The sequence below is a fragment of the Crocodylus siamensis genome, chromosome 3 (genome assembly GCF_052110815.1).
Source record: "Crocodylus siamensis isolate JL-2025a chromosome 3, ASM5211081v1, whole genome shotgun sequence".
NCBI classification, from domain to species: Eukaryota; Metazoa; Chordata; order Crocodylia; family Crocodylidae; genus Crocodylus; species Crocodylus siamensis.
The window spans coordinates 259,452,749-259,469,574 of record NC_143397.1 but is presented as its reverse complement, the minus strand read 5'-3'; the positions used below and the strand labels follow the sequence as shown (position 1 = coordinate 259,469,574).

The following is a 16,826-nucleotide window of genomic DNA, read 5'->3' as shown; positions in this document are numbered from 1 at the left end:
GCGGTCTGTGGTTTTACCCATGGCAGGTTTGGGGTGTTATATCTGGTGCTGTGTCACAGTTGACGATAATCCTACATAGAGTTTACATTTATGGATATGTACGGGCTGGTTTGGACAGGGCTGGTCCTGCCGTGGGCTAGATGTGACCCCTGCAGGTCCCTGCCAGCCCCATGGCTGTCTGATTCCACGACCCCCTGGTACCACAACTCTCTGTCTTGAAGCATTTCCCTCTGCAGGCATGGGCATGGCTGGGCTGAGGAGAGGAGGAGCCTGTGGCTTACCTGGCGCTTCTCAGTCTCTGCACAGCATCCAGGGATCTGCACGTTTTTGTGCAACTGAGACAGCGATGAGCTGGAGAGAGGTGTGGGAAGGCCGGTCCAGGCCCCAAGACCTGTCCTGGTGATGGCCGTGGTCACATGGCCACCGCAGCGAGGGCTGGCTTTTAGGATGGCCGTACCCAGAAGAGGGGAGGCCAGGCCCAGGATCCCAGCACAGACTGGAGGAGCTTTTCCAGGTTGTATTTGCTGACGGTACCCGTGAGGCCTGTGTGTACAGCTCATGACGGTCTGGCTGAAGAGCCTGGGAACGGGGCGGGGTAGGCAGGCTGGCTGGGCCCCAGGCAAACCTCACCTGAGCTCTCTCAGGTTGACTTTTGCTTCCTTTTGTTCTTGGCTGTAGTCCAAGCAGCTCCCGCCGACCACACGTGCAGACCCCTCCTGGCACTGCCCAGTGGAACCAGTTCTGGAGGGTTGCCCCAGGAGCCAGAAATGTTTCCAAAACACAGCACGAGGAAATGCTGCAGGCTGGGGCTGCACAGCGTGAGTTGGCCAGAGCAGCCTCAGAGTTCCCCTGTCCCTGGCACAGGCTCATCCCCGCCACCTACGGCAGATGTGGTGTGGAAGGAGGATTTGGGGAGTCGGACGGACAGATCAAGGGATGCATTTGCAGCATGTGTACACGCAATCTGGGAGATCTCAGCCCTCCTGGTCAACTCGGTTCTGGTCTGACCGTGAACACTGCGTTGTGTTTGGGTTTGTCACCACTCTCACTAACATTAGACTACTTGAAGTTCAAAGGTAGCAGCAGCTCTTAGCCCAGAAAGGGAGCTGGTGGCTGTGCACATAGCTCTTCCTGCCTCGGCTGGCTAGTGCTATGTGGCTCAAATGCTTCTGGAAGTGACTTGCTGAGCAAATGTAGCAGCTCCTGTGTCTGTAATGCTGCTTTTCTGCGTGTGTTTTGTGCACATGTTCGCCATAACGTAGTGAGCAGGTTTCAAACAGCTTCGCAGACCTTGGCTCTTCCTTCCCAATGCTACGTTCAGCCTTCGGTCAGGCGCCCACCCCGGCCTGGCTGCCGGCAGCACTTGCTGTGCCTCCGCTTGCTGTGGATCTGTGACTGTTGGTGACACTGTGCTCTTGGTAAACTGATCTTGTCTTTAAAGTGCTCCATTTCATCTTCCTCTGCTCATCACTGACACTTGCTTTTAAATCTTGACTTCACCCCCGTTTTTACACTGCCTAGCTGGGCTTGGAGACTAAGTGAAGCTAGAGCCAGGCGCAGGGGCCTGCTCGCAGCACGGTTGGGTCAGCATAGATGGGAGCTTAGCCTGCAGTTGGGTTAAAGCTTTGGATGGTCCCAAGTTTAACTGCCCTTCTTGAGGAGCCCTTGTCCCATGCAGGAGAAGTTGGGTGACCCCAGTGGCCCCATTGGTGACATTCTAGATGCAGCCAGCCCCTCCGAACCCAAAGGAAGGGGCTTGTGGACATGGCCAAATCTCCTGTTGGGTAATGCGGCCTGTGAGTCCACAGGTCCCAGCTTGCAAAGTTCCTTTTACCTCCCCCTTTGCTTGGGGTGGGTCACAAATCTCCTGCGACCCTTTCTGCAGTCTAGCTTCATTCCCTGGATCTCGTGGCCTCTGGGACTTTACTCGACAGGCTGGGTTTCTGCTGCAGAGCACTGGGGCCTCTTGTTCAGTGCAAAGATCCAGTCCTTTAGTTTAGCAGGTTCTTACTAGTGAGAAGCAGGAAGGACTGACCGGTTCCTGTGATGTCCTTCCAGAAGCAGGACACATCTGTCCAGCTCTCTGTGTCTCTTCACTCTTCTGTGTTCTGTAACACTCCTCTTTGCCTTCTCCCATCACATTTAAACACCACCACAATCCCTAACCACCCTGAACTTCTCTCTTGAGCTTCTCAGTCTCTGCTCTGTCCTTCCTGATGTGCACGACGTTCAGTATAGGGCCCCTCTCCTGGTACCTTGATCCTGCATCTAGTTTGCCCTGGAGCAGAAGCAGGGACCACCTGTGCAGTGCAGGTATTTTACTCTCTCAGAAGAGGCTACTTGCTGCCGGGCTCTTCAGGACTGTGGGGAAGACTTCCAAAGGCACAAGCAATACCCAGGTGCATAGCACCCCTCACAAGCCATGGAGGGTCAGGCCTTGGCCTTTCCATAGCTGCAAGCAGTCCGGGCCCATCTGAAGCCCCTCTTCAGGCCTGGCAAGCCTAGGGCACTGCCGGGGACAGTGCTGAGCCTCCTGTCTAAAAGCTCTTTGTCTTTGCAGTGCGGCACATCCTTCAGAGTGGCGTCAGCCCCAACCTGTGCAACGAAGATGGCCTCACAGCACTGCACCAGGTAAGCAGCCTGCCCGGCCCTGCAGCTGGTGCTGGTCCAGCTCAGAGCCTGCCCCCACAGCTCTTCCATGCCAAACACCCTTTGCTTTTCTTCCTGCTGAGCCTGCCCTTCTTGCTGCCTGTCCTGTCAGAGCTCCCTTCTTACCTTCTCTTCCTGTGTCTGGACCTGCGACCCCATGCAGGTACCGGCAGGGCAGGGCCCAGCCAGCCCATGGCAGCAGCATTCAAGGGTCTGCTTTTAGTCCTCTTCTCTCTCTCTTCCTCATACACTTTTGAAAATTCTGGCCCTTTGCCATCTCTCTTCTCCCTGACCTGGAGAGTCCACCTCTCTTCTCCATCTCTTCCAAACCTTCTCGGACGTATTTATGGCCAGCTTATGCCCCTCATCTCTGTGCCACAGCATCTTTCGTGTCAGCTGGTGACTGCTTCCGGGGGCCCAGAAGACCGGGTGCACCACGGGAAGGTGACTGGGCCAATGTTTCCCTGGTCTCGTGCTGGGGAGCTGGGCAGAGAGGGCCCCGCAGTCCTGCAGGAAGCTCAGGGCGGGGAGGGGGGAGCAGCCACAGATGTGTGCATATATAAAATAAAGGGGTTTCCTTCCCTTGAGGTGACCTGTCCTCCAGGGCTTCTCAGAGCACTTTAAGCTTCATGCCTGCCCTGCATGTGCTAGCAGAGTGTGAGGATCCCACTGGTATTTAACTTCTCTCATGGCACCAAGCCCCTCATCTGGGCTTAGCAATTAATTCCCTTCCCATTTCATCACTGGGGAAACTTGGGGACTGAGGGGCTGTGGCTTGTCCTCTGCATATTAGCTGTCGCCCTAGGAGTAGGACCCCAGAGTCCAGATGCTGGGTCTTGTGTTTTCATCCCAGACCCTCCTTTCCCAGCTCATGGGGCAGGTTCTCTGATCAGATAAGGAGCTGCTCTGCCCTCATTTCAGACTCAGGGAGCAGAACTAACAGCTTGGTTGATGACTGCCCATTGAGAGCAGCTTGACAATGAATAACGGAGCCAATGGTCAGTAAACCTCCTAACTGCCCTCCAGTCCAGGCCCTGATGACTCATTTACCCACCACAAATCATTCCCCCTTGCTGCAGTTACCAGCTAAGGAAATCACTCTCTCCATGTCCTTCAGGCAACAAAGAGGGAGCTAATTGAGCAATGACCCACATAGGATCAGGCACTGCCCAGGGCTAAGGTCTGGCTCTGGGGAGCTGATGACCAGAGAGCAGGGGAGTTTCCTGGCTCAGGGGCATTCTCTGCATTCCCCTCTGCTCTGAGCCTCAGGACCAGACTGGCTGGTGCCATCTTCCCCCCATGACTCCTCTGGTCAGGGCTCTTTGGGCTCTACTTAGAGGGCCTCTTGGCCTTGGGCCGCTCTCAGGCAGGGGTTGGACTAGCTGACCTCTGGAGGTCCCTTCCAGCCCTGCTTCTCTGCAATTTTATCATTTGTCAAAGGCAACACAGATTACACCTTCTCAGGGGAAGCTCCCCAACCACCCCCTAGGAGTCTGCAGGCAGCAGCACAGTGCTGGGCTGACCTCAACCCCAGATTCAAAAAGGGATCAGATATGTTCTGGAGGAAAGAGGCATCGAATGCCTGGACCCTCAATGCTGGAGGCTGCAAGGAGAGGGGGACCGGGGAAAACCCTGCTCAGCCCCAGTCACTCTCCCTGCAGCCTCCGCTCTCTGCCCCGTGGGACACGGGACTGGGTAAGATGGACCTAGGTCTGACCCAGTCCTTAGCATGCCCTTCTGCCAGTGACTTGAACTGCTCAGAGAGAAACCAGGACAGTAGAAACCTCTGCCGTGTGAGCTGTCCTAACGGTGTATTCAGGTCTGCATGGAAGGGGCAGAGATCTCTGCTAGGGACGTGATAAAACTGGCTTAACAACCAGCCATTTCTGCGGGGATCCTGTGTTTAGCTCTGGCAGTTGCCTCCAGATAGACAGAGCAGCGACTGAGGGGTGCAGAGAGACACGAGAGAAGGAAGTTCTGGGGACCGACTGGCTGGGCAGCAGCAGCAAAGGCCCTGGGGGTGATGGGACAGTAAGATGACTAGGAGCCAGAAGCGTGCCCTTGGTGCCAGGAAGGCTACCGGCATCCTGGACTGCATCGGGAGGAGCGTTGCAGGCAGATCGAGGGCAGCAATTCTTCCCCTCTGTTCAGCACTGGGGAGGAAACATCTGGAGTCTTGTACCCTACTACAGAAAGGACGTGGACAAGGCGGAGAGAAAGAGGAGCTGGACTATTCTCAGTGAGGGCAGGTGACGGAACAAGAAGCAATGGGGTCCAGTTGCAGCAAGGGAGTTGAGGTTGGATATGAAGAAAAACTCTCACTAGAAGGGTGGTAAAACACTGGCAAAGGTTACGCAGAGAGGTTGTGGGATCTCCATCCTTGGATGCTTTTAAGGCCTGGCTCAACAAAACCCTGGCTGGGATGATGTAGTAGTTGGGGCTGGTCAACAGAGCAAGTTGCAGCAAGGGAAGTTGAGGTTAGATATTAGGAAAATGTTCTCACTAGGAGGGTGGTGAAGCACTGAAACGGGTTACCCACGAAGGTGGTGGGAATCTCCATCCTTGGAGGTGTTTAAGACCTGGCTGGACAAAGCCTTGGCTGGGATTTCACAGATTTCATAGACACTGCGGCTGGAAGGGACCTCGGAAGATCATCGAGTTCAGCCCCCCACCCCAGGGCAGGAAGTCGGCTGCAGTCAAAGGATCCCAGCAAGATAAATGTCCAAATGTCTCTTAAAGGAGTCTAGATTAGGTGCTTGCACACCTCTGGCGGCAGGCTGTTCCAGGACAGTAAAGAAGTTCTTCCTTATGTCCAGCCTGAAACGGTCTTGAAGGAGTTTGTGACCGTTCGATCTGGTCATCCCTTGGGGCGCTCTGGTGAATAGGCGTTGCCCCTTCTGGGGCTGGTCCTGCTTTGAGCAGGGGTTGGGCTAGACGTGATCTCCTGAGGTCCCTTCCAGCCCTTGTCTGTGGTTTGATGAAGTCCTTTTCCTTCTGCAAGGCATTAAAGGGGGGACTTGTGGCCCCCAGAGGTAGTGGGAGCCGAGAGCTCAGCCAGGGCTTGGACACGTGCGTGGAGGAAAGGGGCATCGGTGGCTCTGGAGCAGGGAGCGAGGGGCACGGCCTCCGCATCAGCTGTGCCTGGACCTCAGTGCTGGAGGCTGCAGGGAGAGAGGAACAAGGGAAGACCCTGCTTGGACCCGGTCGCTCTCCCTCCAGCTCCGCTCTCTACCTCCGTGGGACACAGGAGCCCAGGCAGGACGGACCTGGGTCTGCCCCAGCCTGTGGCAGTTCTGATGTGCTTATGCTCTTAAGTGGAGGTGGGAAGGCAGCCAGCCATATGAGCACTGCAAGGCCTGGAGAAAGGAGAAGCAGAGAGGGCTTGACAGTCACTGCTGTGACGAATGGGCTAGAGAAGGGGACTAGGGTGAGGGGCCTGAAGGAGGACAAGAAGATGGTTTGTTAATTAAGGGTAACGGCTTAACGTGGAGACAGTTCTTGGTGCATAGACACCTCGCAGCAGGCAGTGCTGGGGGTTATCCGAGCCCTTGGCTTCACTGGGCACCTGAGCGAGCAAGGGGAATGTCAACGGTCACAGCAGACTGGCTGCAAACCCCAGCAGGGATGTTTTCTCTCCCGCCCCACGGCCTGAGCCAGCCACCGACAGCTGGGGTTCGGCAGGGGCCTTGTCCCCGGTAGCGCTCGCCCCCCCGCCCGCTGCCCCCAGCTGGACCCGGCTCCCCCAGGGTGGGGGGTGGCGAGTGTGCTGCGTTCCTTCGTGCAGCGTGGCGGGGCGGTCGGGGTCATGGGCTCCCAGGCTGATCTCTGCGCGACTGCCCTGCAGTGCTGGAAGGTGCCCTGTCACACTGTGCACACTTTGCCTGGTGGGACGCACGTGGCATTTACCAGGTCTGGAGCAAATGCGCAGCTCCATGTCCCAGAGGAGGCTGAGGGCCGTGGCTGGCCCGGTGCCCTTCCTCCTTTCTTTTTTGTCTGTGTGAGCTGCACGTGTGGGATGGGCTCCTGAGAGCACCGGGTCTAGGGGCAGCTAGATCGACACGACACGGGGCTGTGAATGGTCCTGTGAGCGGGGTGGGGGCTTGTCTGTACCAGTGAAGCTCCCAGCCCTGAGTCCTAGTTGGGCCTGCCCAGCTCCTGGCCCTTCCTGCTCAGAATTTACCTTGCAACCCTCTTTGCCCCCTTTGTTGATGCCTTTATGGGGGGGGGGGGGCAGAGACTGGCTGAATCGTGGGCCCAACTGCTCTGTGTCTTTAGAGGAGCCTCCAGTCTTCATGTGCAGGGCCTGGCTGCAGCTTGAGAGCAGAGCAGCTTGTCCTGTCCAGCTTTGGGGAAACCCAGAGGCTCCCATGAATCATGACCGTGGCTTCCCCACTCCCCCTGCAGTGCTGCATCGATGACTACGGGGACGTTGTGAAGTTGCTCCTGGCTGCCAGCGCCAGTGTCAATGCCTGCGACAGTGAGCTCTGGACGCCACTGCATGCTGCCGCTACCTGTGGGCACCTGCACCTGGTGGAGCTGCTCGTCCAACAGTACGTGGGGCACGGTGGGTGGGACCCAGCCGCAGCACCCAAGGGCGCTGTAAGCTAGCTCTGGCCAAGAAACCCCTTGGTGCTACGGCACCTGGGGAAGGCGGCCTTGCCAGGGCTGCTCAGAGGGTCTCCAGACCGGAGGGGACGGTCCAGAAAGGGTGCAGTGAACACCGTCCTGTGGAAGGAGACCCCTCTTGGACTGCCCCAGCTCCAGTTCCTGGCCATGGGCCTTCCAGCCTGACACGAGGGCACCCCCTGCTGATCCAGCACTGGTACTGCCTCAAGCGGGACCCCTGGCTTGGGGATTACTCACAGCAGCGGTTGGCACCCTGTGGTCTGCAGAGATGAGGGGCGCAGGGGTGTTTTGGTGAGGGGGGGCTTCCCCTGTACCGTGGCCAGGCAGCAAGGAGGAGCAGTGGCGGTGGTGGCAGTCGTGAGATGTGGCGGCCCCCTGAGCAGCCTGCTTCCCTGCCCTTCACCCAGTGAAGGATGTGCCGTGGGGCCGTGTGGTGACTGTTGTGGAGCTTCCTCGTGGAGCTGTGAATGTCTGATAGGGCCATGTTGACTGTGCAGCCTGAGCACTCAGGACCCTCCTGTTGGCCCCAGCTGGGTCCTGCCTGCCGGACGGCCCAGACTGAACAAATAACAAGTGGTGCCTACTGCTGTCAAGGCTGTACTGTTGAACGGTTCGGCCTCCTTGCACCCTGGCGGCGGAAGCGTTTCTCAGCCCCTCGGGCTGGGGTTCAGATCCCTGTTGCAAACAAGCTGCAGCCCATTGGCCCCTCCAAGCTGTCGGCCCTCCCCTGCTGATAGCAATTCCAGCAAGTCTCTTTGAAAGCTGGGGGCAAGGTTGGGACGCACTGGGGTGGGGAGAGGGAGCAAGCCTGGCACGTGTGTGCAGGAACACAGAGCGGGGCCACCAGGACCTTCACTGTGACTTGTTCCACCTGATCTGCAGCACCTGGGACTGGACGTGCATGCCAGCCCCCCATAGCCTCTGGGGAAGGAGTCTTCCCCAGGGACCTGTGCTGCCTCCACCTCTTTCTAGCATCAGCTCCACAGAAAGTAGGCTCCTCCCTGCCCCAGAGCTCAGCTCCCACGCTGCTGCTGTGTGCAGCTGTGGCCCCCACCCCTCTGAAGGGATATAGAAGAGCCAGAAAAGGCACAGAGAAGAGTGAGAAGGATGATGAGGGGTAGGGAGGGGAGGGGGCTTCCATGGGAGGAGGGAGCGAATAGGCGGGGACTTCTCAGCTTCTCAGGTCTTTTCAGGAAGGAGATGCTGGAGGGGAGAGACCAGAGTCTACAGAGTATAATTGGTGCAGAGAGTCTCTGGGGACTGGTCATGTGCCACCTCCCAGCACTAGGGCCAGGGAATGCGCAGCAAAGCTATTAGGCAGTAGGTTTGCCACCCGTCGGAGTGTGCAGTTCACATGGGGAGCTCCTTGCCACACACTGATGGGGGCTGGGACCTTCACACAGCCCCACAGGGGATTGGACCAGTCCTCAACGGGGCGGGCTGGAAAGGCCCACCAGTGGGTGACTGGGGAGGTCACAACTCCCTAAGCCTCTTGAGTGCTGGACACTGCTGTGGGAGAGGAGCAGGCGGTAAGGGATGCCCTAGTCCCCCTTCGCCTCATCATCAAGCTGGGGCAGATCTGTAGCTTGACCCAGCAAATGGCAGCGGTGATGTCCTCCTGCCCTAGCTGGTGTGGCCCTGCAGCCCACGGTGCTGGAGAGGAGCTGCTGGCGAGATGGAGACCTCTGGCTTCTGCCCCAGCCACAGCTGCCAGCCGCGGGGGAGCAGCGATAGCGTTTCAGGCAACATCCGTTGCTGGCAGACAAGGAGGGGCAAGAAACCCAATCACCCTGGCAGAGGCGGGGTTGCGTCCATTGAGAACATTTTGCAGGCGCTGCCGTGCGTCAGCTCCCAGGCTCACTCAGTTGCTGCCCCCCCGGGCTTTGGGCATGGCACGGGCTGCAGAGGCAGCCTCAGACACCAGCTCGCTCCCCCCGCTAACTTGTCCCTGTGCCTCCACAGTGGTGCCAACCTGCTGGCAGTCAACGCGGATGGGAACATGCCGTATGACCTGTGTGAGGATGAGCTGACACTGGACTATATCGAGACGGCCATGGCGGAGCAGGGTGAGTGTCCCAGGCCCCAGGCTGCCATGCCCCCATACCCCGTCAAACCCCGCTCCCAGAATTCAGGTGCCTCCGTTTTTGGATCCGGCTGCTGGCTGCTTCCTTCCTCAGCTGTCTCCCGGGCCCAGTGTCCCTCTCTTGCTCCCCTTTCCTGCAGCTGCCAAGATCTACTGAGGGATATAAACCCCTTGCCCATAGACCTCTGAATCCTGGTTGCTGCTGCTCACATTGCACAACAGAGGTGCATGATGGCTGACGGACAAATAGCTCTGATATGTCCCCTGAGACACGGCCATCTGCATGCGCCATGACAGGAGCCCAGGAGGGGCACCAGCAGGCTGGGTGCTGAGGGGTGTGAGTGCCAGTTGAGGAAGGAGCTGCCTGTCTGCACCCTAGGTGCCAGCTGCGTCGTAAAACAGCAGAGGCAGGAGCACGGGTCAGGAGCAAGGAAGGGCTGAAAGGTGCAGGTTGGGGAGGGAGCCCTGAAGGAACTGGGGGGGATGAGGGGAGGTTGGGTGGCACATGGGAGATGGCTAGGGAGGAAGATGGGGTCTGAAAGGCCCTGTGATGGACTGAGCTGGGCCGAGCGCTGGCAGTGAGGGCAGAGCGGGTAAATGCAATGGGCCATAAGGGGGGAGAAGAAACATGGCAATGGGGCAGGAGCCAGGGGCTGGTGCAGAGGGTGGAACAGTCGGGGAGAGAGGTCAGATATGTACAGACTTGGGGCAGAGCCGGGGGTAGGAGGGTATATTGTATTGCCACAGAGCAGAGCTGGCAGGGGCCAGGGCCACAGAGGTGGCTGCCTGGGCACCCCTGGCAGGACTGGTCCCTGCCCCAGCAGACCAGTGCAGCTCTGCAGAGACTGCTGTGCCCAGCAGTGTGGAGGGCTGTTCCCAGGCCTGTCTGCCCCAGCCCCCTCGTGATGCACCCCCTCCCCTCCCGGCAGGGATCACCCAGGAGAAGATCGAGGAGGCCCGGGCTGCCACGGAGCAGAGCATGGTGGAGGACATCCGGAGGCTGCTCAAGACCGGCGCCGACCTGAACGCCCCCCTCGACCACAGCGCCACGCTGGTAAGGTGTCCGGGGGCAGATCCAGGGAGGGAAGGGGTAGGGCAGTGCATGTGCCCTGCACACCCACGGGCGTCTTCTCATCCGGGGGCAGCGTGAAGCAGCTGACCCTGGCATCATGGATAGGCGGGGTTGGAGTGAGCACGCAGGCAGGCACCACCCACATCACCCTGCCCTGCCCTGCAAGGGGCCGCGTGGGCGGCTGCTTCTCCCCTGAGCTGCAGCCCCTCCCTGTGTATTCAACATGCCTGGAGAGCTCAGCTTCATCCACAGCCTTCAGGGCCCTTGGACATCTCATGGCTGCAGAGGGCCAAACAGCCATGGCAGCAGCAACTGCCCCCTGCCCTCTGTGAGTGCCCAGACCAGGCTTCCTCTCATGGGGTGGCAGCCTGGTTGCTCTGCCATGACTGGCAGGCTCCATCGCTGACCTTGGCCTTGTTAGGAAAGGCTGGACCCATGCAGAGGCTGTGGCTGGCATGTGTGGCCTGGCTTTCTGGGAGCACACTGCCCAGGGCTCTATGCTCTGCAGCCAGTGCACAGGCCAGGCTGGGGACTCTGGCCTGTGGAGCTGGTCCTGGCAGCTGGGCAGCCCTGGCCCCCACCCTACTCGCTGGTCTGGTTTGGGTCCTTCCAGCTGCCATAGCCAGTAGGGATCTGAGGTAGCCCTCCAGCCTGCAGGGTGTGGGTGTGACCGTGCATGAGGCTGTCCCCCAGCCTGGGTGGGAGCTCTCTAGCTTTAGCGCCAGGTTACCTTTGAACCCAGGATTGCACCAGGTGGAAAGGTCCCATTCCTGTCCGTGCAGTAGCAGAGGGTGTCAGGCATAGCCGAGGGGCCTGGTCCATATCCTGGCTCGTGTCTCGCTGCCAGCTGCGGGGCTTTCATTTCTGACCATGCTCCCATCGCTCCATGAGCTTGGATAGAGAGGCACCCAGGGCTTTAGCTGGCACTGGTGGCTTCCCTTGGGTGCCATGCTGTGGAGGGCAGCCTCCTTGAAGGATCTCCGTGCCTGGCATTGGCTATGTGTAGGGGGTGTATGCAGGTGCACGTGCACACCCTGAGATTGGCACTTCACCCCCTGAAGGAAGCACTGTTGATGCTGCCAGCGGCACCTGCGGGTGGTCACCACTCCCTCCCCCCTTGCCACCGACACTGCCGGTGGCATCTGTGGGTGGTTGCTGATCGCTGCTGGCCACTGATGCCGGCGGCGTCTGCAGGTGGTCACCAACCACTGGTTGGCGCTTGCTACCCCCGCCCGCTGCTAACAGCGCTGCAGCTGCCTGCCCCTGCTGCCGCCACCACCTGCAGGTGGTCGCCACCCCCCCCAGAGTCTGGGGGCACACGTCACTCATGGTGCCCGGAGAAAGGTGTCAGGTCCTAGCGCTGATATTCTCTGCCTTGCAGCTGCACATCGCCTCTGCCAACGGTTACCTGGAGGCTGCTGAGCTGCTTCTGGAGCACAAGGCCAGCATGAGCGCCAAGGACCACGATGGGTGGGAGCCTCTCCATGCTGCTGCCTGCTGGGGGCAGGTGAGGGCCCGGACACTGCCGGGGGGCAGGGCACCAGGGTGGGGAATCTCAGCCCCTGCCACAGTGGAGCCCAGCACTTCCTGGTGGCTGCTGTCTTCATGCTGCCCGTCAGCAGGTGGGGATCAGAGGGGTTGTGCCCCCCTTGCACCCCTGGGGCAGGAACCCCCAGCAGCTCCCTCTCACTTGCACCTGACATTCCTGCCAGCACGTCCCAGTGTGTGGGGAAAAAGCCTCCCTGCCTGGGAGTGGGGGTGTGTGCTGGGGGAGGAAGGAGGCAGGCAGGGTGCCGGGAGCTTAGGGATGTTCCCTGCCGGACATATGGAGCCAGGGCCCCTGCTGAGCGTGCTTGGGGCCACGGGAGCCAGCAGATGGAGGCCAGAGGCAATCTGACCCACAGCATGTCGGCTCTTAGCTCACGCGTCCTGCGTGGTGCTGAGGTTGCAGAGGTTTGCCCCAGCTCGGGTGTAAGGTCACTTTGGGTGCCAGCTTTGTCCTGCATCACTACTGGTGCCGTCCTGTGCCACCCTCAGGTCCAGCTGGTGGAGCTGCTTGTGGCCCACGGAGCCGATCTCAATGGGAAGTCGGTGCTGGATGAGACGCCACTAGGTGAGCTGGGAGGGCAGACCTCTGTGCCGGCTGTGCTGCTCCCTGGGGTGGGCTGTGCTTTTTGGCTGCCGCCAGTGCCAGCATCAGCCGCCCTCCTGGAAACCCCACTACATCCCAGAATGCCAAGCTCCCTGCTCCCCACCCCCGTCCAACCCCGCTTGTGGGAGATTGGTGATGATACCCTGGTCATGGCAGGTGCCTCCCCACACCCTCCTTCCCTGCCTCCCAGCCCCGGGCAGAGGAAAGACTCCTTACACCCTCCTAGTGACCTCAGGCTTGCCCTTGAGTACCTGGGTGACTGCGTCCAGCTTCGGGCTGCGGTCTCCAGGCCTTGCAACGGCAGCAACTTCCCTAGGAGACACAGGGAGCAGCTGATCTCCGGGTGCTTCCCCCGGTGCTCAGCCCCTGCAGGGGGAGGCACCTGTCAGGCAGCCTGGGGCTGGGAGCCTTGACCGGGACTCCTGCTTCCCCTGGCAGACGTGTGTGGAGATGAGGAGGTGCGCGCCAAGCTCCTGGAGCTGAAGCACAAGCACGACGCCATCATGAAGTCTCACGACAAGCACAAGTCGCTGCTGCAGCGTCGGACCTCCAGTGCCGGCAGCCGTGGGTAAGGTCCCGGGTGGGGGCTGGAAGCCAGGATCCCATACCCCACTCTGCTGGGCAGCCCAGCCACGAATCTCGGCCTCTGAGCTCCAGGCTTCCTGCCATGCCGTCCTCAGCTCCCCCTGTGCCTGCCAACGAGCAGCTTGGCAGCCCCCTGAGAACGCCTGCCCAGTGCGTGAGGGAGGGGAGGAGGGTTGCTGCTGCTTGTCCCCCTCTCCCACCTTCAGCCCTTGCCAGCATTGGCCACACAGCCCTCTGCCCCGACCAGGGAGCTGCCCGCAGGTCCTTTGAGCAGGCTGTCCTCTCCTGCCTGTTGCCCTACCAGCCACAGTGGTGCCTGATGAGTCATGAGTTGGACCCTGAGCCTCTCGCTCGCATCACCTCAGCTTGGGGAGCGTGGTTGGGCTGTGGCAGGCGCCCCGGGCCTGTCTGCAGTCCAGGAAGGCAAGAGCCAGGCATATGGGCCAGCCAGCTGGAGCCCAGCAAGCCCAGCATCCTGCCCACTGGCCCTGAGAGAGGACCCTCTCCCCTTCCTTGCCACGTGGTGACCATGGCTCGCGGTGCCCCCAGGAAGGTGGTGCGGCGGGTGAGCGTGACGGAGCGCACCAACCTGTACCGCAAGGAGCACGAGAAGGAGGCCATTGTGTGGCAGCAGGGTGAGCCCCGGGACAGCGAAGCCGAGCTGGAGGATGAGGACAAGCAGACAGACGCTGAGCTCCGGCACCACCAGGCCGTGAGTAGGGGCCACGGAGCCTGCACCCACTCCACTGCCTTCGTGAGGGGTTTGCCAGGTGGTGAGGGGCTGTTCCAGGGTCCCTGCCCCCAGCTGGGGTTGGGCATGTCAGTGGGCCTCCCTGTCCTCTCCTCGCTTGCGGGGTAGAGAAGGGGCTTCCTCCCTTCCCAGTGGGCTTCTTGCTCATCATACCCCCCTATGTCCCTCATCAGGTGCCCTGTTGTTAGGTGCTCCTGCCCCTCCAGCAGCCCCTACCTGGAGCCAGCACTAAGGGGAACCTCCTTCCCCCCATATCTGGCTGCCCGTGCCCTGGTGCTGAGCCTTTCTTGTTTCTCTCTGCCGTGCAGGATCCGGAGCCGGAGGTGGGGAGTCTGGTGGGGGAGGAACAGCAGAAAACCCGGCTGACCCAGAGGAACGGAGCCGCTGGCTCCGCGGCCCCCGGCCCCTCCAAGCACCTGTTCTCCAAGCGGCTGGACCGCAGCGTATCCTATCAGCTGCCTACCGAGGACGAGTCCACAAGTGACCTGTGCAAGGAGAAATCCCGCCACACGCTTGCGGACCTGAAGCGCCAGCGGGCAGCTGCCAAGCTCCAGCGGCACCACAGGGATGACCACCCCCTTAGCAAGGACCCTCCTGCACCTGGCTCAGCCGAGGTGCCCCAGGGCAGCCCAAGCCCGGACTCGGAGCAGAACTCAGTGTACTACACGGCAGCCAGCGGGGACCCTCCCCTGCTGAAGCTGACGGCCCCGGCCGAGGACACCCCCGCAGAGAAGAAGCCGTGCTGCAGGCTGATGTGAGGAGCAGGAGAGCAGGCATCCTCCTGCCCCCGTGGGTCCCTGGAGCTGCTCCAAGGCAGGTCTCTCCCCTGGCTTCTCCCCTGCATGACTTGTCCCTGTGGGGCTGTGGCTGCCCACAAGGGACTAAGTGACCACCACTGGGGCAGGCCAGGTTGGCAGGATGCCTTTTACCTTCATCACGGGCCATGGGCTGCATGTCCCACAGCAGTGGCAGCTCAGGCACGGCACGGAGCCTTGCCATGGGCTTAGAGCTGAGGCAGGCTGTGTCCACACACGGTGGGAGCCATTCCGTAACATGCCAGCCAGAGCTCAAGCCTCCCTCCTTGGCTAAGCTGGGCAGCACCAGGAGGGGTGGAGCGTGCCAGGAGCCCCATGGGGGCCAGGCACACAGCACTTCGAGGTAAGGGCATTCCAGTTCACATGCTGGCTGCAGCCCTGTAAGCCACCCCGTCAGAGCCTGGGCTGCACCCGAGTGGTTCAGCTTACCTGCAAAGGGTTTAAACCAGCTCAGGGCCCTGTGCAGACATGTGCTTGGTTAGCAGCTGGCTCCTAACAGTCAAGAGGCTCGGACCAGCTAAGCCTGGCTGCAGTGCCCTCCGCTGAGGTCTGAGCTACATCATAATAGGATCCTGGGTTAAAGGGGCTAGTCAGACGGACCCCGGGAGCAAGTCTCCTGTGGCCTCGTTCCCCAGGAGATGGCTGTCTTAGTGCTGTCACATCCACACAGGGCCACACTTGCTGATTCAAGTCACTGAAAGCAGTCGCAGGCAAAGGAGGCCTGTGTCCCACGGGGGCTGCTGACCCCAGCCCAGCAGAACGCACCTGCCTGGGTTCATCCAGCCAGCGCTCCCCTACTTGCAGACCGAGGCAGGGTAAGGGGCCGCTGGGGACCATCCCTTGCTGCCTGCCATCAGTCCCAGGCTGTGGTCCCTACCCCCAGGCTGTCCAGCCTAGGTTCCAGTCCCAGGCTGAGCATATTACAGGCTTCAAGCTTCCTCTCCACCTCTTCTAGCTGTTGTCTGAGGGGCCTGTCCTCTCCATGTCCCGTGCAAGGCAGCTTGAAGGAGTGCTTGCTACAGCCATGCCCACCCCCCCAGGCAGGCAGCTCCTCATGGGGGTTTAGATCAGTGCCAGGCTCGTGCAGACTGGCCCCGGGCAGCTGGGACTGCTCCTGTGGGCAGGGCCATTCATGGCACCCCTTAGGATGCTGGGCCGGGAGCTGGCTGGCATTGCCACCGCAGAGCCCATCCTGTCCCGGCGCAGCTCACCTGTGGAGCCCCAGGCACTGCAAAACAGCTGCCACCTAAAAATGCTCTCACCCCCATGTCCATGACAGGTGGCACCCTAGGGCCCTGTGCTAGGCAGAGGGGGAGCCTGGAGCCCCCGGGGGGGCTCTAGTGGGTTGTCACACCTGCCCACCCCCATCACCTGGTGCAGTCACCAGTGCTCTGGGTGCCGGAGCAGCTGCAGACCCGTTCCTCCTGCTGCAGGTCCCTTCCTCGTAGGTGGAGCAGAAGCCCCCCGGGAGTGACACGGGTCGTTGGGATAGAAAGCACGGGAGGGTGAGGAAGGGGCATCTCCATTCTTGCCCTGGTTTGGAATCTGGGGCAGGGAAAGCTGCCCAATAGCTGCTGGAGCCGAGTGAGCCCCCCCAGGGCATTTCCAGCGGGCACCCCCTGGGTGCAGCACTCAGGCCCGAGCCCCCTTGTACTGTGCCTGCGCGGCCCCCATTCCCCCTGGCCTCGCACAACGGATCGTAAACTTGCAAGGTTTTCGTGAAGCCCGTCCATGTCTCAGCTCTTCTTTCCATGGAGGGTGGCAGGGGGAGCGGCGGGGCCGTGTCGGGGGTACCGCTGAAACCGCACCTGCTGTACCTGCCCCCGGGACCGCTGCACCCCAGCCAGGAGCATTCCTCGTCCAGGGTCCCCCCCGCTGCGCCGAGGCAGGGCCCAGCTTTACCTGCGGGGTCCAAGGGGCGATGACCAGACCTGTTCCCTGGAGGTTGGTGGGGTGAGGCCTGGGGGGGCTGAGCCAGGACTGGGGGGAGGCTGGACACACGCCCCCCACGCCAGTCCTCTGCAGGGGAGGCTCCTTTGGGTTGGCAAGCCCCTGCCCCTGCCCCTCGCTGGCTCAAACCAAGAGCAGCTTTT

General features: G+C 60.7%; 1 protein-coding gene across 4 annotated transcripts in view; it reads left to right on the top strand.

Annotated features, from left to right (window-relative positions):
• PPP1R16A (protein phosphatase 1 regulatory subunit 16A) overlaps nucleotides 1-16,826 on the top strand; it is a 55,472-nt gene that overhangs the window by 30,332 nt on the left and 8,314 nt on the right. For 3 of the 4 annotated variants that reach the window (XM_090040815.1, XM_090040814.1, XM_090040816.1), the window contains 9 exons: nucleotides 2,561-2,631; nucleotides 7,054-7,199; nucleotides 9,238-9,341; nucleotides 10,288-10,412; nucleotides 11,812-11,937; nucleotides 12,468-12,543; nucleotides 13,021-13,150; nucleotides 13,717-13,879; nucleotides 14,227-16,452. In XM_090040815.1, the coding sequence (XP_089896941.1) occupies nucleotides 2,561-2,631; nucleotides 7,054-7,199; nucleotides 9,238-9,341; nucleotides 10,288-10,412; nucleotides 11,812-11,937; nucleotides 12,468-12,543; nucleotides 13,021-13,150; nucleotides 13,717-13,879; nucleotides 14,227-14,676 (1,391 nt within the window). In that variant the 3' untranslated portion in view covers nucleotides 14,677-16,452. Of the gene's footprint in view, nucleotides 1-2,560; nucleotides 2,632-7,053; nucleotides 7,200-9,237; nucleotides 9,342-10,287; nucleotides 10,413-11,811; nucleotides 11,938-12,467; nucleotides 12,544-13,020; nucleotides 13,151-13,716; nucleotides 13,880-14,226; nucleotides 16,453-16,826 lie in introns of those variants that run through there. The other variant, XR_016441514.1, reaches the window with a different exon arrangement.